Source organism: Palaemon carinicauda, chromosome 9, assembly GCF_036898095.1.
Source record: "Palaemon carinicauda isolate YSFRI2023 chromosome 9, ASM3689809v2, whole genome shotgun sequence".
In the NCBI taxonomy this organism is placed as follows: domain Eukaryota; kingdom Metazoa; phylum Arthropoda; class Malacostraca; order Decapoda; family Palaemonidae; genus Palaemon; species Palaemon carinicauda.
Genome location: NC_090733.1, coordinates 148,385,794 through 148,403,858, shown reverse-complemented (window position 1 = coordinate 148,403,858; position 18,065 = coordinate 148,385,794). Strand labels below are relative to the sequence as shown.

The following is an 18,065-nucleotide window of genomic DNA, read 5'->3' as shown; positions in this document are numbered from 1 at the left end:
TTCATGCTCTTTAACCATTCGCGGCTGTGGGAGATTTGTAAGAAGATCTCTCGGAAACAAAATCCGAAAAGATACAAGAGTGCTCTTTGCTGGTGTAGCCAAAGCAGGAAGATCAATTGGGCTATAGCCAGAGAAACTGCTCGCTTCACTCACAGAGGTATATGCAGAGATCATGGAGACAAGGTCTTAAGAGTCAATGCTCACAGGCAGGAAAAAGGGTGATGGCACAATAGAGTGCTTTGATGATGAAATGGGGCATTTCTCATCCAAAATTTGTAGGGCTTCAGCTGGTATATCTAAAATTGGAGTCCAGGGATAATCCTCAAGTGTAGGCCTCCGTTTCTCTAGGTGTAGCAGGGGAGTCTACCGCCTTGGAAGCTTGTCCTTCTATACCAAAGCCACCAGAATTCTTGAGTTTGCCCTCCAAAGAAGAGATGAAGCAGCGAGTTTTGGAAGTCGGTACAGTATCTCGCTTTCTTTACTGATCTTGAAGATGAAAACGAGGGAGAACGATCACGCTTGGATTTCTTCTTGTTCCAACTATGAAATCTTGCCCACTAGGAGGACAACCATTCCCTGCATACATAGCAAGGGAATCCAAAACACAGTGGTGCTTTCTGCATGTCAGATAAATTGATCCAACAGTCCTGGACATCTACACAAATTTTACAAGTTCCTTCACACTCATATTGTAGAGACAAAGAGAATATTAGGTAAAACCTTCACAAAAAGGTCACGCCGGTTGGAGAGTGTTTTGAACACGTATTTTTAACACGACAGCCAGAATGGGAACAGAGGTTGGAGCACCAGTCAATATTGTACTGGGCAGCGGTTGCCAGAACCTCGATGATTCTTCATTGGCTGTTACTAGCTTTCACCAGAATCTTAACCACACTAAAGGATGGTTTGAATTCGTATAGGAACTAAGAACAGTTATAAAATGATGATCACTGAAAAATATAAATGTAATGTAGAGTGAAAATAAATAAAAATTCTATTGCAGAGTTTATTATTAAATGCAAGCAGCACTGTACAAAGCACTTTGTGACAGATTTTTGCTCAAGGCAATTGGTACAAAACACAAAATGAGAAATGAATATACATTTTTGTGTCTCCTTGTAAATTTCTTTGGATTGGCAGTTTGTTTATAGTGCATAAGTTTAACACGGATATTGAAAAAACTTGTAACGAAAGTACACTAACGGAATTCTCAAAATGCGCATGTACACAACCTCAGCAATAACTCGCTTTCAACCATGCACAGCAATTATCACCAGTTCTCAAAGCTTTCTGTCATGCCTCGCAGAAATTCCTCTACAGCTTCCAACAAGCAACATTTTGCAAAATTATATTTAAAATACCTATTCAAATGCTGAATACTGGTCTCATACTCATGAAATTACCACAACCTATCAAATATCTTAAAAATTTGGGCACTTTCATCATTAACAAAAAAAATTTATTTCAGTGATGAGGCTCCACCCTTGTTGAAGAAATAATACCGTACTGTATTATCATAACTAAAAAATTTAAACAAAAGATACATTACTCTCTATATCAGAAAGAAACAAACTTATTCTATATTCATACCTACATTTTAGTTAATATTCTCCAATTACAGCAATAAAATTGCATCACTCCGCTACATAACTGAAGCACAACATACAATGCTCTCTCGGTCAAGGAGCAATAGATTTTGTTTACATTATCATATTATGATTTCTTAAGCAATCTTGACTCTTCTCCAAGCTGCAATCTCCTTTTTAAGAACACATGACCAGACTCGTAATAAGTCATAATAAGATTGTAGATGATAATGCACCGTATCCAAAATATCTTCATGAAGGTGATGTTATGGAAATATAAAAAAATAGGATACATATGTAAACCACACCACAAGTGAAAAGCATCAAAATTTAACTGAATTTCATGGGTAACGCAATGAGAAATTAGAAAATAAATTAACTCCTTTTCATCTCAATGAATTTTATAATTATCTGCCCTTCAATCAACTGACTTTTCTTGAGCATTCAGGAATCATTAGGCATCTACAAAAAGTCAGGGTTAATAATCTTTTTCTGAAAACAAAGAGGAAACGATGTACATAAACAGTCATGCTGTTTTACATTGTACACAGCACTAGACAAACAGCATAGTGTGAATATTTAGTGTAGGCTATGCCTATGATTATTTTCCCTTATCTTTTTTTTTTGTGATAAGAAAGTCCTGAGTTTGACACCTAAATACTCCTCTGCAAAATAATTTTTCTTGTACAATTTGTATCTCACTTCACAACCATACAGAAAGACAAAATTATATATCACATAAAACAATCTTCAACAACACAAAATAATCTTTCAAAACTTAACAAAAAAGAAAACTTCAAACACAAAAATTCCCAAAAGTTATCAGTATTATACAAAATATAAAAGCTATCAAACTGGAACTACTGTACCAGAAATGTCTGACCTTTTATGAAAAAGTTGCAGCAAAGTCTCAAGTGTGTACAAATTCCCTACATCCAGTCATATTCTCTAAACTTTTGTAAAGACATGGGTAACCTTACAGGCGAACTATGGGTAAATCTTTTTTACTTGGGGTCATACATCGACAAATTCTGAAGCTATGGATATTTCCCAACACTGTACTATTAAAATAAAAACAAAAAGGAGACTCAAGACACAAGGAACCAGCGACAATTCTATAATACAATACTACAGATTCCTCATAACAAAAGGGAAACTATTCTCTTAGGATAACAAATACTGTTTCAGCAAAACTAAATTATATTTTGCACATGTACTGTTTAAGTAAAATATTTCATGAATTATCAACACCATTCCAGTTTGAAATGGACTTTTACACAAAATTTAATACAAAATACACCACGAATCACATCGCAAAAACTTCACGTACTGTACATTTAATTCACAAAGACAAAAGGCTAAAAATTGTATTGATACAGCATACTGTATGCCTATATACCTAATCTTTAAGAAAATGTATTCTTCCAATATATGTTGTTAAAAATAAGAAGGAACATTAATAAAACTTGATCTGCTTATTCTTGTACAAGTTTACATAAATAAGAGCAAAAACAGAGAAGCAAATTCTTTTAGCTTACTATACATTGTTAATATATATATTTATGTATTTTCCAAATGTTGCCACTATGAGCTATAGTAAGATGTTAGGACAAATGAATATAAATGAGTCTTAATATAAAGAATAAAATAATGCTCACTTATACAATGAACATGTGCATTTGTGCCATCTAAGACGTTTCCATACATCTTTTACATTGATTGCTTTTTTTGGGTGGGGGACGATGTTCTCTTTCTGTATTTGTGTATACAGTAGTTCACTTGGTACATTCATACACCCTTGCATTCCCATTCAAACAGTGTCGCTTCCTAAAAACCAGTAATCTTTTTTTTTCTTTAAACTGAGAATTATATCAAATTTATGGCTAACCATGAAGTCTGAAGAAAGTATAAAATTTTGTCTCCAGCCTAATTTGATGTATATAATAGGAAAGAAAAAAAAAAAAAACCTTACACTGAAGTAGGGAAATACAGTTATTGTTATTAATTTAAAATTCATGGCAAAAGTAGCTTATGTACTGAAACTTTTATTTAGAAAGGAGAATATATAGAAAATAGTTCTTAATATGCTCTGATAGCATTTCTATGAACTTTAACTCCGTGTATTATATGTCACACAAATTGGTTAATTACTTTATTCAATCTTTATATTCTAGAAACTAGAGAGAGAGAGAAAGGGGGGATATCAAGAATTATAAATACTGGTGAATTGTTAATGTCCAGTACATTTTGGCTTTTGACAAGTCAAACTCGAATAAAATAAGAATAGTTTCAAGTATAACCAAACTGTGCTCGAACCACCACCTATTTATTTACAATTTATTTTTCTTTATTTTTTCTTTGCAAGTTACATTTTCAAGCAAATCATATACAGTATGCAATTATGAATCATAAAAGCTGCAAACTTGTATGATCTGACAAAACCTACCTTTCAAAGTAACAAAAAAGTTGAGAATCACCTGTATTTTCCACTGAGGGACTTGAAGTTACATAATAATGACTTGATAAGAGAAATAATTGTAAAATAGAATGCTGATGCTTTTGTTTACATAGTAAACACAGAAAATGAAAAATAATGAACAGAACACCAAGAACATGCAATTCTACTAGAAACATTGAACATTCTGATACAATTAATTTGAGCAAAGACAATAAAAAGGATTGCAAATAAACATACTGTATTGTATACTGTTAAAAAAGCCCGGTGCTAACAAAAAAAACAGTAAATGGAGAAACATCGCCTTTGTGTATATACATATCAATGTAAAAGTGTCTGGAAACCTTAACATAATGACGTATTGAGACCAGCAGAACATTATCTTTTTCATTGTTAGCTTATGCAAAACAATGTAAAGAAAATATTGACTATTGTATTGTCGAGCACAACTTGTGACAATAAAAATTGAGTTTTATCTATTTGGCAAATAGCTATTTTCTGCAGCTTTACAGCAAATATCAAAGCTGAAATGAGATTTTACCGGGATTACATATGTTTTTCAGACTTGTGGCAACTCTGAATATTTCTATAAGCAGTGACGATTATTGAAATGTTAGTACAAATATTGCAATATAAAAGATCACATAAAACTAGGAAGAATTCTTCCTCTATTATTCCAAAAGTAAGGCAGCTTGCTTGACATTATAGGGGGTTAGGAATGGGGACAATGGAGCAACAACTGTCATTGGTAGATGCACCTTGAATGAAGTAAACGCATATCAGTTTATGTCGGAAAAATCATCCCTCTGTTGATGATGATGATACCTTGGAGTTTGAAGAGATTGAAACAGACTGTTTGACCGTGAATATTTATATATATAAATATATATATATGCATGGAGTATACAACCTAAACAGCCACAATTACCTTAAATTGAATGTGAATTCCTATACACAATTGATCGTGGCAAGGTACAAGAAAAAAAGCTTTGTACATTACAACCAATTCATCATCACAAGCAAATGCTGAATAATAAACGACTTCAGTGCTTTGACACTCCTTTACCAGAACGACAAAATGTCCAAACATCAAAACCTTTTTGAGTAGAAACTTTATGAGAAGACATTTATATAATAGCTTGTAAGTCTTCATGTTTGCAAATAGTTGAGGGAGAATGATAAAAATATGAACAGCTGTAATAATGCAGTTAAGGCCAGACTAAGCTCCTTTGATTTCCAATGGAGATCAGGTAACTAGCTTGAATAATATTGGAAATTGGATACGAGTTGAAAGCTTATTACCAGACATGAAAAAATGAATAGACAAAAATTTAGACAGAGTAGGCTTCTCCTCTTCCATTCAGCATACATGCGAAGAAAAAGCGTACTAGTCTCAAGATTATTTAGCTAAATGAGATATATGCTGTAGTTAATGGAGACAGACCTTGGTCTAATGGAGTGTCTGATAAATATTAGATAAAATCAATGGCACATAGTATAACTAACCTAAAAATTATGATAATGACTTCCTTCATGAGAGAAACACCAACCGTGCTTTAACCAACATAAAACAAAGACTTCCATCTATCAGTCAAAGCACAAGTACTAAACATAATCCTCATCTAAAGTCAGCAAACACTTATTGAGAACCCTTCCTGAATTTTTCTTTAGTGCCTATAAACAGCCTAATAAACAATAATTTTCGCATAAGATCTGACAGTACACCTAACTTCGACTAGAGAATATTTGGCATTAACATTAAAAAAAATATCTCTTTCTTTACCAGTACTTTGGTAAAATTAACAATACAGCAATACAACTTGGGAGTTCACGTGAGATCATCTGACATCTTTACTGATGAATAACCTACAACGGTCATTTTTCTTTATAACAGTTTTTGACCAGCAGGCATTGTGAGATCAGTGAGCACAGAGGATAAGAGAGCAGTAGCATAGTGCTGGATGGCGCGGGGAGCAGGCTGAATAGTGGGGCAAAGGGTAGAATATAATGAGAATGCAGGAAGGGGACCAGAGGGTCAAGACGTAGTAGATCTTGGAGTGTGTGGCCTTGGTACCGGTAGGGATGAGGGTCGGGGTGGGCCCTGGGGTGCTGCTTGCCTACTGCCACCAGATTGACTGCCAGAATGACTACCTGATAAACTTCCCGATAAAGAGGACTGACTAGACTCTGACAACTCTGCTTCATCACGACCTGTAGCATCAGCTTCTCCTCCTTCAGCAGAGTCAACAGACAATGTCGATGCATCTAAGGCTGTGGAATTCAAGTCTGCCGATGCAACAGAGGCCATGGAAGCCAATTCTGTGGTTAGGTGCTCCAAATGCTCAGACTGCTTCAAACATGCAACTGGTGTTCCATCAGAACCGTCACTGCAGTGATCGTCGCCACAAGCGCTACCTGTACACTCTCCGCTGCCAGTATTAGCATCACGGCTATTAGAGCTGCTCCTACAACCATCTCCTTCCGATTCTCTCCTTTCAACTCGACTTGAAGGTGACTTGACAATTGAGGTAGTAAGGGCACGAATTGAATGAGTAAGTGAAGAAACAGATTCGCTCAAGGGAACTGGAACAACACCGGCACACTGAGAATTAGGAGAATCTGCACCTCCAGGTGATCTTTCCTGTCCAGATCCACTGGATTGAGACATCGTTAAAAGAGACTGTGATCCTGGAAGATTGCAGAATGCATTCATTACCTGCGTTACAAGGGACAAGGAATCTTGTAGCTGTCCAACCTGGGGAATAGAAAAATATTGTATAAAGTATTTTTACCAAAATAAAATTCACAACGTATAAACCACTATCATACTAAAGCCAGTTGCTTCAATCTTAACTATTCTTAATAACATTTCCTTCTTTAATTTTTTTCCCTATTGTAATCAACTTCTCTACACACATTTGGACAAAAATGTCAATTTGCTTACAGACTATTTTCCAATATTTCTTTGACTTTTCTGCTTGGTTGTTACCTTTCCATTCACACAACAAGTTTTAGTAATCTATTAATATGATGGTTTGTCAGATATGCTAAAATGTTTTTCATTCCCACTTATTCTAACTTTTCTTGCTTTATTCAAGGAATGTAAAGACATTAAAAGAAATAGTACAATGCTAAATTAAAAACAATTAAAACATTTTTGGTTAAGATAAAGACTTGTATCAGTTACTCAATGTAAGTTCATTTGAAAAATTTTTGCATTGTACCAGAACATTAAGGAACATTAACTTTATATCAGTTTTTATTTCCCATCATAGCTAAACATACCTGTCCCTGGAGTGATGTGCAAAATTCCGTGAGTTGCTTTACACTTTCTTCAGAATACTTCTTGACGCTGACAGTTCCATTATTATCCTTAATGGCATCTAGGGGTGTGAGCGGCGTGAGTGGGGTCATGGGCGTAGAGGGAGTAACATCTTCTCGTTTGGTTGCTTGAAGTTTCTGAATCTCTCTCCATAATGTTCTTATGGCATCTAACTGCATGTGACGCAGCCGTCTCTCTCTCTCCAAAGCTTCTTCGGTGCTTCGTAGTTTTTCAGTTAAATGTCTGGAAAGGAGATATGGAATGTCTTCATAAAAATGCATAAAGAACACATGGTAATTCAAGCTTTTGAAGTATATACAGTGGTCATTACTTTTCCAATCAAACAGTTTTGACCTTTTTAATAGTACTGTATCCAAAAACTCTCACTTTATATGTTGCTCTGCTCTGGAGTGTCTAATATCATCTCTAATCTTGGCAGTCTTTGGGTCATTGTTTCGTGCTTGATACCCTCGCCAGTGTTTCTGTAATGTAATTACTGCCTGGGTTTTCGTCAGATCAGATGTGCTACTACCACTGCTACTGTTGCTTGATCTTCGATGACCACCTGAAGAAATCAGAGGTGATAAGTTTCTGAATTAATTTGATAAAAGAGAATATTTGGGAAGAACTGCATTAAACGTGTATAATTATTAATAATCATTACAGTGCCAAAAAACCAAAATTGAATCACTGTATTTAGCAAGAATGGAATTACTGTATGCAAGAGTTATAATAACGTCACTACGTTGCTCACTATATTGTCATTAACATTTAGGTACAATACTTTACAAGAATGCTTTGCCAAAACACTTGAACAGGTTGACCAAATAGTTTCTCTTTCTATGTAGATTTGAATTTATATTTTTCACCACAGTTTTTTCAAAATATATAATTAAATTAAAAACAAGATTCTGAATAAATTAACCAATTTAAAAGAAAAAAAATTGACATTTGCTGTTGACTGAAATTCGGAGATTTTCATATGTTAAGATTTGCTTGTCAATACCTGTTCTGCTTACACTTTCTTAACATGGGCTTAAAGAAACGAACATGCCTAAGCCAGATCAAATCAATGAAAACTTATACTAAAACTTTAATACTGTACATGTGTTTGCAAAAAGTAGATCAGGGGATACAAAAGAAAATTTTTTTTCTTCAGACAAAAATAACAGGATCAACCAACTACTGGTGACTACCTCATGTATAAATGGTCTGTCCTATTTGCAACCAGGAATTGGATAACTCAAGCGACAGACCAACCACTTTAGAGTGTGCACTAAAAAATACTGAAGTATTTATTACACATACATCCAAATCCTCTTGTTATTAGTCTTTAAATTTACTGAAATGACTCTATTAACTTGGCTCTCACTTGACTCTTTCAAAATGCTCCATGACTACCATCATCATAATGAAGTTTGACCAGACAATGGTGTCAAATTTCTCCTTATACAATTGGTTCAAAGGATTAATCTTGGATGAGCATTGAAAATTGGGACAAGGCAAAGAAAAAAAGCTTGAATAGAGATGACCTATGTAATGTCAGAAAGCAAAGCAGTTGGGTATGAAAAGGCACTGTCCACACTGTCACTCAATGCAAACTGGGGTCAGCATTATCATTATTATCATAACTAGCTAAGTTACAAACCTAGTTGGAAAAGCAGGATGCTATAAGTACAAGGGCTCCAACAAGAAAAAATAGTCCCATGAGGAAAGGAACTAAGGAAACAAAGTACAAGAGAAGCAATAAACAATTACCATAAAATATTTTAGGAGCAGTAACAACATTAATATAAATCTTTCATATATAAACTAAAAACTTGAATAGAACAAGAGGAAGATACATGAGATAGATTAAGTTTGCCCCCGTGCATCCTCTATGAGGCAATTTACTCTGATCACAAAGTAAAAATTCTTCATTCTAATCTAGATAAGTTTGGTTTCAATACTAAAATTCAGATTTCATCTAATAAATTGCCAATTTTTCTAACATACTAATTTGATAAATAAAAAATTGACGAAGATACTGGCATATTTACTGATTTACTAACTATACTTTTCATTTGGACAGTCAAATAGATCTCACTTGGAAAAAATGTGGTAATTCATAAAAAGGTTCATAATGCGCAAGTATATCTGAGCTCCCATTGTTAGCTTCATGGGGAACAATAGTGTTTTTGTTAAATGAAAAGTTAACAACAGCATACCCTCTAAGTAAATGATAAAAAATAAATAATGTCTTGGCAGTTAATGCATGAAATATTAAATACAGAAATAGCATGGACAATATGCAAAGAAGTAAATAAATGTATTTTTTTCTATAAAACAACAGAAGTAAACCATATACTAAACTTACAGTAAAGGCAATAAATTATACGTAATAATGTCCTGGTAGTTAATGCACAAAATGTATGTATATAAATGATAAACAAACAATTAAGCAGATTAAGAATAGTGTCAATAAATATGTATAAAACAAAGAAATCAGTGTCGAAGTGTCAAAATACTTTACACTGATATTTACCAGAATTTCTGAGAGCAGAATTACACTTGTACTTTTCGGGATCATAGGCATGTGATCCTTGGTTGGGTTCTCTACCTCTTTTCTCGGTTTTTCGCTCTGCTGCGATACTTCTTATGGTCTGGAGTTTTGAGACGGACATTTCTGAATCCGTGTTATCAGAATCAGCGTCTGAATACCCATGATGGGGTGAAACAGCCTTGCCCTTCTTCAGTGTTGCTTGTCTCCTGTTTGACGAGGGAACCCATTTATTAGTGAAAGAGGCTTTACACATATCCTTAGAAAGACATTGGTGTAATGAACATTTTCAGAATACTTAGATGAAAAAACTTGAATAACAAATTTTATATTTCTACACTTACCTGAAGTTCATACATATAATGAACATCAGGTAAGCTTATCAACATACTTTACTAAAAATTGCAAACATCCTTCAACATACCTAGCTGAAGGTTCTACAGAAACAGACCGTACGTATCGAGGAGCAGGTTTAGGGGAAGGCTTTGGTTTGGGAAGCGTAGCAGGTCCATTGGTGGAAGAACCCCCAGTCAACCTTTGAGAATGTGAAGGAGACCCTCGGCCGATGTCATTAGGAGCTGGGCTTTTCATAGGAGATGCTCGGGGCCTTGTGGCTGAAGATGATCTTGACTGTGCTTGCTGAAACCGAAAACATTAAAGCCTCAGTAACTGAGTCCACAACAACAGGTTACAAGTGAAGAGCATCACTTGAGCAAGTTGTAATGATTGAAATGGATAACATATCATTAAATTAATCATGAAACTTGTGCAAAAACAAAAGAAGAAATCAGTAGAGAGAGAGAGAGAGAGAGAGAGAGAGAGAGAGAGAGAGAGAGAGAGAGAGAGAGAGAGAGAGAGAGAGAGAGAGAGAGAGATTGATTTCACTTTATTACCTCATTGAGACCCTATAGGTTTTTTTTATGGTATACAAATGTTATGACAGAGACAATATCTAACAAATTTTTTATGACTTTACTAGTGTCATGACTGAGAGAGTAACTTATGTCAGTTTTTCTTATCTTTTATCTCCACCCCAAGCTGTGACCAACAACAATCAACTGACAACAAGGTAAGTCATTTACTGGTTAGGTGAACAGAGGTATAACAGTTTCAACTTGAAATGCTTCATGGATACAATGTGGCTCTAATAAAAGAATCATAACTTTCTGTAATATTTTATCATGTCCTCCATGTGTTTTTTTTATTCCATCTTATGTTTCAATGTTATTAAATGTAATTTTAAATGTTAAATTATAACTTCTGTACAGCATTAGCATAGGCGAGTGACTTCAGTGTTGCGTACAGTCCTGTATTGCGTTTAGGAGCATTTAATATTGCATTAAAATTAGAGTTGTTGTACAACACATCATAGAAATGAATCTCCATTGTAGCACGAGGACCCATTTTACTATGAAATTGAAAATCAGTAACTGTATAGTATTCAACTTTATAGGACTGCTAAAAGGAGCTCTCACTCAAAGAGCAGCACACATAATATGTTATTTTCATTAGTAAAATAAATTTTTGAATATACTTACCCGATAATCATGTAGCTGTCAACTCCGTTGCCCGACAGAATTTTACGGAAGGGATACGCCAGCGATCGCTATACAAGAGGGGGGTGTACTCACAAGCGCCACCTGTGGCCAGGTACTGCAGTACTTCTTGTTGACACCACCTCAATTTTTCCTCGGTCCACTGGTTCTATGGGGAGGAAGGGTGGGTCAATTAAATCATGATTATCGGGTAAGTATATTCAAAAATTTATTTTACTAATGAAAATAACATTTTTCAATATTAATCTTACCCGATAATCATGTACAGTAGGGTCCCGAATTAAGCGTGTTCGAATTACACGATTCCCCTTTTCCACGATCGCTATTTTTCAAAAATAAATTTTCTGTATCCACGAGGCTGTTCAAAGTTCGCGAGTCAAGCACTACAAAATGTATCAAATCTATAGTCTTTTTAAGTATATTGGTAGCCCTAAATACGGTGATTTATAATAAATGTTACAAAACAATATTAACATTACATTTCATTAACATAATTTCATAATGAATAGCCTATTTAAGGATAAAATTCCACATCAACAATGAAATCAACTGTTAACTGTGCGAGTCCAGCTGACAAAATGTAAACAGAAATGTGGTTACGTTCTCGGCAATCTTTATCTTTCTCCAACCTTACGATAATTGTAATGGTAGTGTTAATGATGGTATATTAAAGCATTATTTTTGTTTAGTACAGTATATTTAAAAGCCTTATTTTTCCCTTTGGGCGTTCAAGGTTTTCACGAGTAGACTGGGTTCGTTTATCGGCAGTGAATAGCCTAAACTTCGGTAACGAGTCGTCAATATTTTGTCATATTTTAAACAGTAGGCTATACATTTGATTTGCAAACATTGGTTTTGTAGAGTAGACGGTAAAATAAAATCTAGAGAGAGAGAGAGAGAGAGAGAGAGAGAGAGAGAGAGAGAGAGAGAGAGAGAGAGAGAGAGAGATTTGATGGCAGAAATCTCTCTCTCTCTCTCTCTCTCTCTCTCTAGATTTTATTTTACCGTCTACTCTACAAAACCAATGTTTGCAAATCAAATGTATACTGTTTAAAATATGACAAAATATTGACGACTCGTTACCGAAGTTTAGGCTATTCACTGCTGATAAACGATAACAAACCCTTTAATGCAAACTAACTGTATCCTTTGATATTCCTCTATATTTATCACGAATTCCTTCTATACCTCCTCAGACACTCTTATTTCAAATATCTAAATTATTCTTATCACAACTAACACCATCTAGTCATTTTCATTCCATTATATCTATTATTCCTCTGGATCTTATTCCCTTTCCTTATTCTCTTTATTCGATGGGATTCGTTTTTCCCTTTACCGTCTTTCAGAATCTATTTTTAGCCACTGGCAACCAAATCCCCCCTTCCCCCGTCTCCTACCGTCTCCCCTGCGAGTCCACCCAGCCTATCTCATTACTCCCCCCACCTTCATCCTCCCCTGTTCTAGGTCTGTAACCTTCTGCGTCATAATATCTCTCTCTCTCTCTCTCTCTCTCTCTCTCTCTCTCTCTCTCTCTCTCTCTCGTTATACAATACTTACAAATAGATGAAGAAACCAAAATCGGTTTTCTTGAAGTGTCAATTAATTACAAAACGAAAAAATTATACCGTGTATAAATCCATTTCAATCATAGCTTAAAATACGGTAACCGATTTCGTCCGCAAACCACTATTTTTTAGGAAACACCATTCTATTCCAGAAAATTTTTACTCTTTAAATGTCAATTGCGCTATAATAAAACATGTACTTATGTTGTAAAATTTCGGGTGTGTTTTAAAAATCGAGTATTGCTAACTTATTTTTGTTTTACTTTTGGCTGTGATCACATCAGCTGATGTCTAGCTTCCGCGCGAATACAATAACAAAGAATTGTTTACACCATTTCTTAACTTATTCAAACCATCTATACAGTTAATATTACATAAACACCAATGTGTTATAACCTATCATATTTATTGTTTAGTACTTTAAAACCATCTCTCTCTCTCTCTCTCTCTCTCTCTCTCTCTCTCTCTCTCTCTCTCTCTCTCTCTCTCTCTCTCTCTCTCTCTCTCTCTCTCAAATCGAACGTTATAGCGGTAACCTAATTGTTCGGTGACTTTAAAAATAGGCCTAGTACTTTCTTCTTTTACCTTTTTTGCATATGGATCCATAATTGAGGTGGGTACAAGTTGACTTATAACTGAAGTTAGGAAAAGTATTTTGGATATGGAAAGGACAATTATCTTTCGTAACAGTTTAGAATTATCGTAAGTTATCACTCTGTCATTAGCGGCAGTTTGCTATTGTGGATTAAACGCGCAAGGAAAAAAAAATTTCCAGCTTTGCTACGAATTTAGGAATTTATATGGATACGGTAAGTAAAATATTTGTAATAACATAATGTTTACTAAATGTTTGTAATATCATTAGTTATGACTTAGATCATGTGTGTTTAATGCATTCGTTTGTTTATTATGATCGAAGATGGAGCGTAAACAAATGGAAGGTTTCCGTTTCAGGCGGCATCATAAAGAAAAACATTTCATAAATGGCATTCATTTCATTTATTTGAAAATTCTAATAAAAAATAATTAGAACATTGGTAATAACAAATTCAACATATAATCTATATATACTTGGTAAAATTGCTGTCAATTCAAAAACACAGATGTATAAATGCGTCTGTTTCTTCGTTGTGATCAGAGATAAACGTAAAAAAAACATTGGTTGTCGTTTTCTATTGTGCTTTTTAGCGTGTTTAGGAAACGCATGATATAAAATCGCCTTTATTTTGATAATTCTGGATTTTCAATCATACAACAAGCTAGTCTATAGAGTGATGGTTTTGCTATTCACCAGTTGTATTATACAATAGATATGACAAACATTAAAATTTGTCTGTATTTTGGGTTGTGTTATAACGGGAAATATATGGTGTTTACACCTATCCTGGTTGTAATTTTAACCATTTTTCAAGTTATTAGAACTTTAAAGTATATTAAATATTTTATTTATTTACAAAAACAATTTGATATTATAAAGAAATACAGTATAGTACAAAGAAAGTATTGGAAATGGGTAGTAAACACATTTGAATAGGCAAATTGCTGGTTGCCATGGCCGCAATGGAATTATTTCTGTTGTGTGTTTCGAAATTCGCGATTTTCCATTTACACGAGGTCATTAATCGACCAAATTCTCGCATAATTCGGGACCCTACTGTAGCTGATTCACACCCAGGGAGGTGGGTGAAAACCAGTGTACATGTATATCAAGAAGCTAAGTATCCCGTATTTCATATTATCAGTTATTCAAAATAACAATGAAATTATAAGTACCTGGTAAGGAAGTCGACTTGAGCCATTACTCTGCCTTAAATAAGTTTGTCTTCCTTACTGAGCGCAGCGTTCCTCTTAGGAGGCTGAACAACTCTAAGGTGCTGAAGTATCAAGGGCTGCAACCCATACTAAAGGACCTCATCACAACCTTTAACCTTGGCGCTTCTCAAGAAAGAATTGACCACCCGCCAAATCAACAAGGATGTGGAAGGCTTCTTAGCCGACCGTACAACCCATAAAAAGTATTCAAGAGAAAGGTTAAAAGGTTATGGGATTATGGGAATGTAGTGGCTGAGCCCTCGCCTACTACTGCATTCGTTGCTACGAATGGTCCCAGGGTGTAGCAGTACTCGTAAAGAGACTGGACATCTTTGAGATAGAATGATGCGAACACTGACTTGCTTCTCCAATAGGTGGCATCCATAACACTCTGCAGAGAATGGTTCTGTTTGAAGGCCACTGAAGTAGCCACAGCTCCCACTTCATGTGTCCTTACCTTCAGCAAAGCAAGGTCTTCTTCCTTCAGATGAGAATGTGCTTCCCTAATCAGAAGCCTGAATAGGTAAGAAACTGAGTTCTTAGACCTTGGAAAAGAAGGTTTCTTGATAGCACACCATAAGGCTTCTGATTGTCCTCGTAAAGGTTAAGACCTTTTTAGATAGTACCTAAGAGCTCTAACTGGGCAAAGTACTCTCTCCAGTTCATTCCCCACCAAGTTGGACAGGCTTGGGATCTCGAACGACTTAGGCCAAGGACGTGAAGGAAGCTCGTTTAGCAAAAACCGAGCTGCAAGGAACATGTAGCCGTTTCAGATGTGAAAACAATGATCCTGCTGAAGGCGTGGATCTCACTTACTCTTTTAGCTGTTGTCAAGCACACGAGGAAAAGAGTTTTTAATGTGAGGTCCTAAAAGGAGGCTGATTGGAGAGGTTCAAATCTTGATGACATAAGGAACCTTAGGACCACGTCTAGATTCCAACCTGGAGTGGACAACCGACGTTCCTTTGAGGTCTCAAAAGACCTAGGGAGGTCCTGTAGATCTTTGTTGGTGGAAAGATCCAAGCCTCTGTGGCGGAAAACCGCTGCCAACATACTTCTGTAACCCTTGATCGTAGGAGCTGAAAGGGATCTTACTTTCCTTAGATGTAACAGGAAGTCAGCAATCTGGGTTGCAGTGGTACTGGTTGAGGATACTGCATTGGTCTTGTACCAGCTACGGAAGACTTCCCCTTGAGACTGATAGATTCTGAGAGTGGATGTTCTCCTTGCTCTGGCAATCGCTCTGGCTGCCTCCTTCGAAAAGCCCCTAGCTCTTGAGAGTCTTTCGAAAGTCTGAAGGCAGTCAGACGAAGAGCGTGGAGGTTTGGGTGTACCTTCTTTACGTGAGGTTGACGTAGAAGGTTCACTCCTAGAGGAAGAGTCCTGGGAATGTCGACCAGCCATTGCAGTATCTCTATGAACCATTCTCTCGCGGGCCAGAGCGGAGCCAACCAACGTCAGCCGTGTCCCTTTGCGAGAGGAGAACTTCTGAAGTACCCTGTTGACAATCTTGAACGGCGGGAATGCATACAGGTCGAGATGGAACCAATCCAGCAGAAAAGCATCCACGTGAACTGCTGCTGGGTCTGGAATCGGAGAACAATACAACAGGAGTCTCTAGGTTATCGAGGTAGCGAACAGATCTATGGTTGGCTGACCCCACAGGGCCCAAAGTCTGCTGCAAACATTCTTGTGAAGGGTCCACTCTGTGGGGATGACCTGACCCTTCCGGCTGAGGCGATCTGCCATGACATTCATACCGCCCTGAATGAACCTCGTTATCAGCGTGAGCTTTCGATCTTTTGACATGATGAGGAGGTCCCTTGCGATCTAGAACAACTTCCACGAAAGAGTCCCTCCCTGCTTGAAGATGTAAGCCAGGGCTGTGGTGTTGTCAGAGTCCACCTCCACCACCTTGTTAAGCTGGAGGGACTTGAAGTTTATCAAGGCCAGAAGAACCGCCAATAACTCCTTGCAATTGATGTGAAGTGTCCTTTGCTCCTGATTCCATGTTCCCGAGCATTCCTGTCCGTCCAAAGTCGCACCACAGCCCGTGTCTGATGCGTCCAAGAGGAGACGGCGGTCGGGTTTCTGAACAGCCAAAGGTAGACTTCCTTGAGAAGAAAGCTGTTCTTACACCACGCGAGAGAAGACCTCCTCTCTTCGGAAACAGGAACTGAGACCGTCTCTAGCGTCATGTCCTTTATCCAGTGAGCAGCTAGATGATACTGAAGGGGGGGGAGGTGGAGTCTCCCTAACACGATGAACAGGGCCAGCGATGAAAGTGTCCCTGTTAGACTCATCCACTACCTGACTGAGCATCGGTTCCTTCTCAGCATGCTCTGGATGCATTCTAGGGCTTGGAAGATCCTTGGGGCCGACGGAAAAGCCTGAAAAGCTCGACTCTGAAGATCCATACCCAGGTAGACAATGGACTGGGATGGGACGAGCTGAGACTCCTCAAAACTGACCAGGAGGCCCAGTTCCTTGGTCAGATCCAAAGTCCATCTGAGAATCTCCAGACAGCGACGACTTGTGGGAGCTCTTAAAAGCCAGTCGTCTGACGGAGCCGGACACAAGATCATGGTACTGCTGCACAGTCTGTGAACTGTCAACCATGGGGAAGCGAGGAAGTACAGTGACAACCCGAAGCTGTCTAGACTGTCTGGGTCGTACAGACAACTCCTTATCGGGTTGCTGAGGTTGCCGCACTGCGTCACAACAAGTCACTTCTGCTGGTTGTTGAACGTCTTCCCAGTGACACACTGACTCCGTAAACAAAAAATCCTCTAACAAGGACTAAGCTTGGACTGCATGTCTTGCAACACAGCTCAAGTTCTATGGGAGCAGGTGTGGTAACAGATGGGGTTAGCGACTGAAGTGGAACCATTACCTTCCCTGGAAGCATGTTATGCTTAAATAAAAGTCCATAGGAGGCTACGCAGCTAAAGGCTCCTCTCCAAATGACAGAGTCCTCAAGGGAATATCAGAAGGAGGGAGAAAAGCACTTTCTCATCTACAGGGACCATATCCGAGAAAAGCTAAGTTCTCTCAGTGAGGGTTTCACTGGTGCAAAAGCAGCAGACTAGAAGGCAACGTTATGAAACTGCTTGACAGTCTAGTGAGTTGGCAACAACCAAAGATGTGTGACTGAGAAGCATGCGGTAAGGTATGCAGAGCATGCTGTATGCAGAGCATGCTGTATGCAGAGCATGCTGTATGTAGAG

The 18,065-nt window shown here is 37.1% G+C and overlaps 1 protein-coding gene across 1 annotated transcript in view; it reads right to left on the bottom strand.

The window, feature by feature from the left end:
* Positions 1-992: 992 nt before the first annotated feature.
* Positions 993-18,065, bottom strand: part of LOC137647255 (serine-rich adhesin for platelets-like) — a 75,311-nt gene continuing 58,238 nt past the window's right edge. Inside the window, 5 exon segments of the mRNA XM_068380649.1 lie at positions 993-6,796; positions 7,327-7,606; positions 7,751-7,928; positions 9,888-10,111; positions 10,327-10,541. Coding sequence (XP_068236750.1) covers positions 6,077-6,796; positions 7,327-7,606; positions 7,751-7,928; positions 9,888-10,111; positions 10,327-10,541 — 1,617 coding nt within the window. The 3' untranslated portion in view covers positions 993-6,076.